Source organism: Dreissena polymorpha, chromosome 2 (assembly GCF_020536995.1).
Source record: "Dreissena polymorpha isolate Duluth1 chromosome 2, UMN_Dpol_1.0, whole genome shotgun sequence".
NCBI classification, from domain to species: Eukaryota; Metazoa; Mollusca; class Bivalvia; order Myida; family Dreissenidae; genus Dreissena; species Dreissena polymorpha.
Genome location: NC_068356.1, coordinates 154,440,461 through 154,452,361, shown reverse-complemented (window position 1 = coordinate 154,452,361; position 11,901 = coordinate 154,440,461). Strand labels below are relative to the sequence as shown.

The 11,901-nt window shown below is 32.2% G+C and overlaps 1 protein-coding gene and 1 long non-coding RNA gene across 2 annotated transcripts; both read right to left on the bottom strand.

The window, feature by feature from the left end:
* Positions 1–5,321: 5,321 nt before the first annotated feature.
* Positions 5,322–8,439, bottom strand: LOC127870504 (neural cell adhesion molecule 1-B-like). The gene is made up of 6 exons (XM_052413097.1): positions 7,976–8,439; positions 7,479–7,805; positions 6,900–7,013; positions 6,158–6,310; positions 5,844–5,865; positions 5,322–5,644 (listed from the first exon to the last, which is right to left on the bottom strand). Exons 1-6 carry the CDS (start codon positions 8,229–8,231, stop codon positions 5,557–5,559), a joined length of 960 nt encoding a protein of 319 aa, XP_052269057.1. The 5' UTR covers positions 8,232–8,439; the 3' UTR covers positions 5,322–5,556.
* Positions 8,440–9,810: 1,371 nt separating this feature from the next.
* Positions 9,811–11,216, bottom strand: LOC127870507 (uncharacterized). The gene is made up of 3 exons (XR_008044857.1): positions 11,123–11,216; positions 10,605–10,970; positions 9,811–9,872 (listed from the first exon to the last, which is right to left on the bottom strand). It is a non-coding gene; the product is annotated as an uncharacterized LOC127870507 (long non-coding RNA).
* Between the last annotated feature and the right edge of the window lie 685 nt (positions 11,217–11,901).

Here is an 11,901-nt window from a genome sequence, read left to right as displayed (position 1 = left end):
CCATCGCTCTTAATTTTAAATTTGCTTTTTACATTTGCAATACAAATTAAAATAAGATTATGAGTATGCAATAATTATAAAACCTGAATTAAACATCGATATCACCTTTTCTCTGAAGTTGTAAACTAGTAGGACAGACCACCTTGAGCAGTAGTGGAAAACTCCATTCAGCTGATTGGATTACAGCTATGTTTGGACAATGTCAAAATGCGTTTAATTTGTTACAGTTGGTTTACGTGGGCGACAGCACATACACACATGATTCGCTGAATGTTTCTGGTTAAATGCTCTTTTGAAGTGTGCTTAATTAATCAAGCACCGTTGTTCCCATGTCAATAATAAGACGTCATCTTCCTACACACCGTTCTTGGTTCCTTCTTGATTATCACCTATCATTACAATTAATACATATAACTGGATTGGACATCCGAATTGGCTATGGCCACAACAAATTGATTAAATGTTCCTCGGATTTGCCGCACCTAAAAATCTTAAAACGAAAAAACAATATTTGTATTTCTGTATTGCGCCCGCAGCAACAATTTTGCTGCGTACCTATTGAATTAATGATTTAGTTTAATTTAGCCTACGTATTTTACGACATAGACTGTTATAACGCTTTGGTTTATGGTAAAAAATGGCGGTGTTCGTCTGTCTTGTCATGTCAGCCAAAGACACAAATGGAAATGTTAAGTTTCCCCCGGGGCGATTTGTCATATCATCACAGATGATTTTAGTATTTTCTTTATCTCAGCCGCATCTACATCAGGATGTGAAATGTCGTCGGTATGCTTACGTTTGGTAAAAATCTGCAATAAACTTGTTGGTATTAATTAAGTTAAAATATGAAACATTAACATGCAAATGAGTGTCACCGTTGAACTGGACAAAAAATGTCGAGTACTATATCAATTGTACACGCCTCCAATCTACTAGTTCAAACTGTTGATGCCTATATTAAGGTGTATATTATGCCCCAAAATCATGAAGTTAAACATAAGTGCGAATGTGAAGAAACTTTCCGGACCTCAACAACTTTACTGGGATTTGATGGACTTTTTTTATATAAAAATACAAAACTGTTACTACCCATTTCTTATTTTCCTTTCATTACGAAGTTATGTGTGTTTTACTTTACAAAACTTAAACTTCTCATTTCTAATTGTAACAGTGCTAAACTAACACAAACAAAGTTTCGAGCATTGTATAATATCATAACCTATGATATAAAAACTAATACAAATTCAAGATATTCCGTATGGGTTTTTCCCTCCCCCCCCCCCCCCAAAAAAAAAAAATAAAACAACAAAGTACAGCCTCTAACAGGCTGTGTCCAAATTGCAAACAGTAAAAAAGGCTGTTTTCCAATGGCAAAAAGTAACATTTTCTCCCAAAATTTCCAAAAAGAAAAGCCAAACTTTTTTAATAAGCTCAATTGGTTAATTGACCAATCGTATCAATAAACCAGAAGCGAAAAGGAACTCTTTAGAAACAGGAACTTCGGAGGGATACGCAATGCTTTAGTGGAATGTAAAATCGATCACGCGCAAATACTGCCGCTATTTTGTTGGGAGGATTTTGTGGGTGAATTTCGAGATTGCTTACCGTATACATGTTTATTTTTACATTACGTACTTGGCACACTATCAACGTTAATACCATGCTTACTGCCGACGTTGAAATCAATTTAAAAAAAATACGGTTTTCTTTAAGAGAAAATTTAATTTACACCATTTTAACTTGAATTGAAATTACATTCACAAATTTTAAGACTGACAAATTTTTTTTAATCATTTCCGTATGTCCTTACTTTAAGTGTAAGAAGTTAGAAGATCGCGGTGCTTTCTTACTATTGGCATTATTAACGTTGCATTTTTAACCATTGTCTTTAAATTTTGAATTTTAACAAATATAAGTGTAATCATTACTTATTAAGGTGAATTTTGTAACGCCCAACTTTTGCATTAATTATTAAGTCGCATTCCAAAAACAAAAACAAAATATGTTTCAACTAGAATTATCATAATGTATAAAAATTAACGTAAATGCTGTTTATTGTTAAATCATAAGTTGTGAAGAAAATCTTTTTGAATATATGAAGGGAATAATGCAGGGCAATTGAATATGTTATTGTCAGTACATCATCATCTTGCCTATAACAAGTGTATTCCCACAGTGCATTGAAGACGCTGTCGGCATTCGAAAGATGTGCGTCTGGAAGATTCGTAAAACAATCATAACTCTACACCATCAAATCAGTGCAGTCTGTTGGCTTTTCAGAATTATATGAATGATAATCAAGAACAAATTGTTTCAAAAAAGGAAATGACATACTCAAACGTTTCAACATTATTTGCTTTATTGTTTCATGCATGAGCATAATTGCGTTGCATGAATTCAAATTTATACCGATTTGTTGAAATGCAATATACTTTTGCACATATGGTATTAACTGTTATTAAAATCAATATGACATTAATTTAACATTTGAATTGTGTATAGTTAATGTATTTCATGATTTATATTCAGTTCAATAAATTGAATACAAGTTCAATGATACAAATTCAATGATAAGCACGAATCTTTTGTTATCTGTACATGTTATGAATTTTTTAGCAATAGACATGCCAACTGACATGACATGAAAAGTCATATCTTAAACATCATTGTATTCGGTGTCTAAATGCGGAACTGTGTAAAAAAAATGTGCAAAGCAGTCTTTTTAAAAACTAAACAATTCTTTAACTTATTTGTGTTATGAAACTGTGTAATCCTGATATATTTTTTTATATCGAATGAATTAAGCATAAACCATTTACAGTGGGATGAAATTAGCGAAAAATCTACACTCACTTAAGTACAGGGTGGTGCTAAACATAATGTTTTAGAAAGGAGAAAAGGCGGACTAGTGTGGTGGCATATCCAAAGCTGTGTGTTAACATGTAAGATCGGCCGCATCTTGGAGTAAAAAAAGGGGCACACTTATTTTTGTCTAAATATATTTACCAATAGATGTTAACACATAGGAATATAAAACAACGGTTTAAAACAGCAAGCGCTGCATGTTTGACTTCTTCTTGTTCAACAGCCTGACAACTCTTTTAATGTGTATTATATTTTACTTTTTCGGTTGCACCTGAACTATCAATAGTCGCGCCTTTTCAAAATTAAATTGGGCAAAACATGTATACATTACATTGAATATCATCCAAGCTACTTTGAGAATCAAACTGTAAAAGGAAATTTAAACGTTATTTTTAATGTCGTGTAAATGGTTTGTTAATCATTTATGAATCATAATGATCGTTCAAACAATCGACAATCGTTTACTCGTGCTGTCGGATTCTTACTTGTTGCGATTCAGTCTTGTAATGCACTGGCAATAATAGTTTTGCCTCAATAGACATTAATGAATGTAATTATTTACCGCATATTATTAGTCATGACAACCATGACAGACTACTTGAAAAACACCAAAGCATGATCAATATAGGCTTGTATAATTTGTTTCGTGATTGTGAATAACCATACTTGTTAAAACAATCACGCCATTGTCGTTGAGAGAAACCATGTAAATAGATCCATGAGCTTCTACAATATGTTCTTTTGCGTAACCGACGAAGCTCAATTTTGACATTGATTTGTTGCGAAAATTTATGCAGCCGATCGAATTTTGCAAATAAAAAAGGAATCTCCAACCCTTTTGGGGTTACTATTTTAAAAATGCTTCTGACTTTATTATAACATTAGAGAAAAGGCACAATAATTGTTGTAATATCCGCTTTTATACAATTAAAATACATTGTTAGGAAAAAAGTTCTTATGAGTCATGATTTGATGCAGGATTTCACTGTATATTTGATATATTAAAAGAACAGAACAGACAGTTTATATAGACTTATACAAATGTGCATCGTCTAAATACATGAAATATACAAGTGTAATACACAATATTGTCCTGTGTCTATATGATACAACGTATTAAAAATGGAACCGTTTTTTTACGTTGATGAATGAAATGGAATGTAAAATTTAAAAATGAATTTTCCTTTAATTATATAGGGGTGACAACACCGGTATATTAATTTGTGAAAACATATTGTATACCCTGTCTTACCCAGCAAATGATCAAACGCTTTTGCCCCCGTTATAACAACTAATAATGAATAAGGAATCTGGTGCAAACAAATTATATAATATTGTAAAGAAATAAAACGAACAATATTAAGTTACAGGAAAATTGGGAATAAAACTACATACCATTTTGATGAATATTTAGGAAATGCATTTTTATGTAACCCATTCTATACTGGGGACATATTGTTTTTGCCCTGTCTGTTTGTTTGTTGGTTTGTTTGCGTCAAACTTTAACATTTGCCATAACTTTTGCAATATTGCAGATAGCAACTTCATATTTGGCATGGATGTGCATCTCATGGAGCTGCACAGTTTGAATGGTGAAAGGTCAAAGGTCATCCTTCAGGGTCAAAGGTCAAATATATGGGGGACATAATGTTTCACAAACACATCTTGTTGAACATAACTTTTTAATAACAAAAGATGTACAGGTACAGTGGTTACAATACAGAATAATTCATAGTATACTTGTAACAAATAGTCAGTGTCACCCTTATTGTTTATGTGTTTGATATCATGTCGTTTAAAAATCAAGCTTTCTTTTTAGTTTGCACTAAGTTTGTAAACCCGTAATGTCTATTGGCAGGAAACATGTTTTCCTTTTTATGTTTTTTGTATATTATCTCTAACAAAGGAATAATTCAGCCTTTTATTTCGATTATCAACACAAGTGATATTTTTACCATTAAGAGTATAATATTATAGGAAATGCATATGTTTTGCAAAATAGTTCCAATAAAAAAACTGAAGCATCTACCAAAAAATATCGCATTAGCTTTTAATTATATGAATTATGCGAATAGCGTTTTTTCTTGTATGGTTAAAGTATGATTCTTTTAACTTTACTATGCTCATTGATTTGTATATCATTGTCTATCATTTTATAGATCACGTATGACTGTAGATGTGTGTCATATGTATTTATATATGTATTTTTGAAGTATTGTAATAAGATTCGGCAATAAACGAATTGGTTAAAAAAAATATCGCTAATATGTTATTTTAGTGCATTCGGACAATCGGTTTAAGTGATTCATTACATGATTATTGTCATAGTGTTTTATGCATATCAATGCGAAGCCTTAAAATGTAGTTATGACCTAAATATAAGTATATTTGATTGTCTTTGTATACTACACTTTTCGAAACCAACTTAACTACACATGCAAAAGTAAGGCTAACAGTTGTTGTTTATAGCATATTTCTGGCAATATGAAAACGTTTACATATTTTTTTACAATGTACTTAAGCCCATTTAAAGTAAAGACGTTGATTTAAAAAATCACTTCAGATCATATATACATATACACAAAAAATATATTGAATTTCTATCTTCGTTTAGACTAAAATATACATACATAATTTGTTTTTTATAGTTCATGTTAATGTGGTTATTCATATTATTTCAATCACCCTATTCTACTTCTCCATTAATTCGGTATACGGAGGGTTTTCTGCTGATCCCGTTCGCATCAAACTCTCATAACGGACAGGCGTCGTCGTCGTCCTAAAAACATTAATTGTATTTTACAATCAAACTACAACATCATATTTATATTCACAGCTTAAACTTAACTCAAATTGATTTGCGTTTTTTATTACAGGTGTAATTATGAACCTTGTTATCCAAATCAAATCAAACAATTTGCATTTCACACGCAAATTTATCAATATAGCAGTGTATTCAACAAAAAATTCATACTTACGCCACAGACATCGTAGCTCCGTCTAAAACATATTAGATGTTAGTACATTACTGTGTTAGTCATGGCATGCCCAATATTAAATCATTCTTTAGCTATGAAATAACAGAATAGTTATTATTAATAAAAATAGATGTTTGATTGACCTCAATTGCAGTAGAATAACAAATGAAATACTTCTATCAGATTGAATGCATATAAACATCGATTGTTAAACCCGCCTGGTATTACAATAAAAAATTGCATTAAAAGTAGGTATATTATCGTAACTCAAAGAAATGTATTTGGAAACAGAGTAACAAACATATATTCTTTACCTTCATTTATTGGAGTCTCCCGAATCAGTGATTGTGGATTAATTTCGTGATAAATGACATTATCGTCTCTTTCTCTTGAAGGAACATGTCGTGCAACCACTTGTCTGACATCAACGGTGGACGCAATGTCAACCATAGGAATGACAACTATCCCTGGAAACATAAGTGATATAGTTAATAAGTAAGTCAAATTAAAGTACACAAACTAATTTGCAGAGATAAAACTTGAAACGCATGTAAAGATCGTGATGTTCGGAGTCAACTAATGGCCTGAGATTCTCAATGTAATTCTCCCTTAAAATCATCTGTATCTACAGGAAGACATGTTTACCGGTTAAACACTCATTATGCTTCTGTTTTGTCAATGTGCGTGCAGGCAAAGCATTTGTCTCTATAACGAAATCAATGTGGTGTGCAAAGAATGTAGTCCCCTTAGTACATATTGCTAGAATTCGAATAACATTTGAATAAACAAAACAAAATGTTGAAAAGAACAATTAACTTTTATATGTTTTGAGTTATTACAGATCACACGAAACGTTTTTTCGTCCATCCATTCTACTTAAAATACGGTTTAAGAGACTGTATAGTCATGTGGGTTCCTGCACGCAAAATGTTTATTTTATGTTTCACCAAAGGTGAAGGCATTATTTGAACGAATAAAAACGGAATATTTCGACCTGTTGAAAAACTAAGACGCACGCTGTTTTGTAAAGGACATTCGTTGATGCGTTTGTATTACCAGTTGTGTTCCTGCGTTTGTATTTGTAACACATCACTACAATTATTGCAAGAAAAACAACTGCAATAGGACCAGCAATTACGACAGCCATCATGTAATCGGGTATCGACGCATCTGCAAAAATTTAAATACGCATATCACACATGTTTGATGTATATTTAGCCAAAGCATGTGGCTTTAACTGCCGTTTAAGTCTGGTTTTATACGAGTTATATTTCTTCAACGAGTAAACATATAGTTACAAAGTTATTAGGGCATTTACAAGCATTTAATTGAAAACAAAAATGTCTATTTCGTATATTCATCATGTTACCAGCAACAAAGTCAAAACTTTTCGTTACTGGAAATCTTTCAAGCAAAGTTAAATATCATATTGATAATTATGTTTATCATGGGAAAATAAAAAAACTGAGATATAATTATATTGATTACTTACATAGTATTTGCATAGAAACGCTTATGTTGGACAACATATTGTAAATATGTTTATACGCAATAAAATAACGAACTATGTTGAACGATTGCAATCAAGAACGCAACATTTTTGAATATGTATAAACATGAAGGCACATGACATACCTGGCGCTTTCAAATAGTATATTTCTACATGGGAAGTTCCAATACCATTGTCAACTTGCAAAATGTACATCCCGTAGTCAGATTCAGTAATATTTTCAACGGTAAGAGTGCTGATTGTACCGTCTGTTACAATATGTACACGCTCGGTGGATGTTATTACCCTACATTGATTTGTATCTGTGCACTTCCTCCAAATAAAACCTGATTGATCCGGTATAGGGTTAGCAACTGCGCGAAACTCAAATGTAACCCCACCATCCATTGCACTTATTGCAACGTTACCAGAATTCGACAGAACTTCGCGGTTGTGAAGTCTTCTTACTGGACCTACAACACATTCATTAACAAGAAAACACAGAATCAACTAAGTATGAAATTGTTCGTATATATGCGAAAAAATCAAGGAAAGCTTTAACTGAAAAATAATATATATGCTTTGTTACGAAATATGCATATGTACATATTTAGTTGGGCACTGACGTTAACCATTAACTTACATAACACGTCCAAATACAATTCCTTTCCGGTGACTCCAATGGCATTAGACGCCAAGCATATGTATTGTCCCAAGTGATGACACTTCACTGGAGCAATCACATGTCGAAAGCTGTTGATAGCATTTTTGGCTGTGCTACTGTTCTTTTCCTCAAGGTTTATGTTATCCTTTAGCAGTCTCATCGAGGGTGGTGGGAATCCATTACACATACAGTGCAATACAATCGTGTCGTTTTCAGTAATAGTTATATGTGACATGGTTTCAAATCTTTCAACATAAAAGCCACCAATTGTTGGTTGATCTGCAATGTTTGTATAGAACGTAAATCAAAGAAAATAATTAACATATTTATAAGAAGTAAATGTATTTAAAATGAGTCGATAGTTATATTATTCGCGCCAAATACATATGTTCTAAGGCATTAATAGCTGTCGTATTGCGACAACTTTCCACGAACTGTATTTGAAAACTCCATTACAGTAACTTCCAGAATGGTTTCAAATGAATGCATTTATACTAGTAATTACGTCTCAGAAATACAATTGTATAATGTTATTTCACAGTGTGTGTATGCTTTCAAAATAATACTGAGATAAACAACGTAGAACTTCGTGTGTATGGTGATTTGTAATGTTCTGCAAAATTGAAATGACACACATTAATGACATTAATAATGTATCAGAATTTAAGAAATGAATTACATAACACTAGTAAGTGGACGTAAGCGTAATCAATTCCGGTAAAATTAATTCGTTCTGTGTTAAATTTATTGGACGCAATGCAGGTGTAGGTTCCCTCATCTGATCTGGTGATATGTTCAATAAATAATGTCTCGGATTTAATGGCAATTTTGTCCTTGACCCAGATGACTTCTGTTTCCGGTGGATTTCCTTGATCATATATACACGATTTGTTTATGCTCGCACCTTCTGTCCGATTGATCAATTCAAATTCAATGGTCGAAATCGTTGGTGGACCTAAATAATCGTGATTGAACTTAACATAACAACTCATATCGACAACACGAAGTGTGTGGAACGAGTCACACATTATACGATAAAGGGTTGTTTTTTGCTTTTATATTACTGATTTTACCGTTTAAAACTAGCATTTATTAATATTATTTTATTTCGGTTAAGTCCATTTCCGCTTAGGCATGACGGCGTCATGGGTCCTTGACACATTTTTGAATTACTAGGTATGTTTACATTTATTCTATAAAGAAAATATATTTTGATTTAATATTCGATGTTTATAAAACATAACATATAGTGACATAAAGTTATATATACTTACACAATATATCCAAATACAAGGTTAGTTCATTATATCCACGATCGTTTAAAGCCACACAAGTATATGTCCCACTGTCTCGGCATTGAAGCGGGCCGATGTGATAATTGATGTGATCATTGGTCAAATTATGAGTACTGTTAACATGATCAACAAGTATAAAGTCACTCTTCATGAGTCGTAAATTTAGTAAAGGGAAACCCTCACCGACACAGTGCAATGAAGCTGTGTCATTAACAACAATACTTATATTGTTTTTTCCTTCAAACGTGTTGACATAGAATTGTTTTACAACGGGTGGTTCTGAAATCATGTTGACGCATAATTTAGTGAATGACGTAAGTTCTTCTAACGCTCATACGGAATGACATTATGTATATTTGTCCAGGTAATGTTTACGTACAAACATTCAAAAACGTTCGAAATAGTTTATCGGGGTACCGTGTTATTTATGCGAAATGGAAATCAAAATAGTGTAAGAAACACAATTATTTTCACATTAATACACTTGCATCTTTAAATAAAAACGCTATATTTTTGCAAAATATACACAAAACACGTACCACTGTGCAAAGTAACTGTGGACATCGGTTCTTCGGAATATTCTATAATGTCAAACAAATGATTGTGTAATACCATATATTGATGAAAATATATTATCATTTAAAGGGGCCTTTTCACAGATTTTGGCATTTTTTAACTTATTCATTAAATGCTTTATATTGATAAATGTAAACATTGGATCGTAAAAGCTCCAGTAAAAAATCAAGAATAAAATAAAAAAAAAGGAAAAGAACATTGCCCGGAGCAGGTTTCGAACCAGTGACCCCTGGAGTCCTGCCAGAGTCCTGAAGTAAAAACGCTCATACCTACTGAGCTATTCCGCCGAGTACACATACTAAACGTATTTTATACCTTATATAAGCAATCTTCGTAGTTTCACAAAATTTAACGACAAAAACAGAACTCTCCAAATTATTCAATCGTTTCGCGTTGCAACGCTTTATAATTTTTAGGTTTTAAAATCGTCAAAAGATGCATATAATGGCTATATTAGAGCATGGTAAATGTTCAGTATTACTGTTTCCTCACAAATATCATAACCAAAACGAAAATTTGCGAATCTGAAACAACTTTTTTCAATTTTGTCAATTTACCAAAGCGTGAAAAGATCCCTTTAAGTTAGAAAAACATACTCAGATACCAGTTCTGCTTTTAAGAATATTCACATACGATATCATTATAAAGTTTAAGTGAATCTATGTATGAGGAGATTTTCCAAGATTGCAGTATCATATATAATATTCAAAATAACAAAACGTGCAAAAGTAACTTACCTAGAAAAGTGTTGTTTACACTGTTGCTAAAATTAAGGTTTTCTTTGACAGGTATTCCACACTTCCAAAAGTCAACTGTCGAATCATTCCGTTCGACATACAGGCGACATGTTGCAGCATTCACTTTGCATTGACAAACTACCAATAAAGGAGAATGTGTGTCACACTTTGGGGAATGGTCGGTTATTTGCAAAACGTTGTAATACGCTGTGTTGTCCCATTTTGTATATGTTGATGAAGGAGACAACCGTCGTTGTGTATTTCGATAAAATACGACGACATTAGTTTGTATGCCTGTCCAAACGCACTTTAGCTCTACGTTTGTTGGTGTCATAGCTGTCATGCTAAGATTTATTTCAAATGCTGCTGAAAATATACGAGCAATTTACTTATGATATTCCACACATCAGTGAATATAATAGAACGTTGCGACTTGTTTCTAAACAGTAGTAACGGTGAGAGTTCTGTTGTCTTTAATAAGTAACTGTTTTTAAAAATATACAGGAGTTAATACTTACTACATGCGTATTTGTAAATTATGATCCAAGTTAAAAGCCTGATAAGGTTATAAAGTATCATATTAAAAATTTGATAAAGCAGCTCCGTCCAAATATTTTTACGAAATGATGATTTTATTGCGCGTTTAAAGCTTATACCGATAATTTATATGTACTTGAATGGGAAGTTAATTCTGACAATTAACAATGGCAGTCGATTGTTTTACGGCTTTGACTAAGATTTATGTCTGCGGCTTTCGTTGCTTTTTAATACATACGGCTAATGTTCAAAAGAAATTATTACCAAACAAAGTTTGTGAATGTAGATGGTTCTCCTGCATTTTGTTATCGTATTTAACATCGTCAAGTCATGAATAAAGATACGTCAAGTCGAAATGCTAAGGAAACGTTTTATACATGAAATTTGTAACCAAATATACATTTTTCGGCTGACGATAACCACCTTATAACTACACACATTATATGTTTGTTGAAACATACCACTGCATACATATATATTTTCTTCTTCTTCCGCTCCACTTACAAAATAACAATTCTAAGGCCGGAAACCAATCCAATAACATATCCGGCTCGCATTCAATTTTTCAAATGTTAATTTTACTGCTATTATCACTTAACAAAAGACTTCTAAGGCTAAAATACCTTTGTTTTAATAATATTTATTCGTTCAAGAGATTTGAAGAAACAGATATTTTACTATTTTTGCAGCAAATGCGGACAAATAAAGTTTTTTATTTAAAGCCTTAAAATAACATTTCAAAAGTTAAAAAAAAAAAATA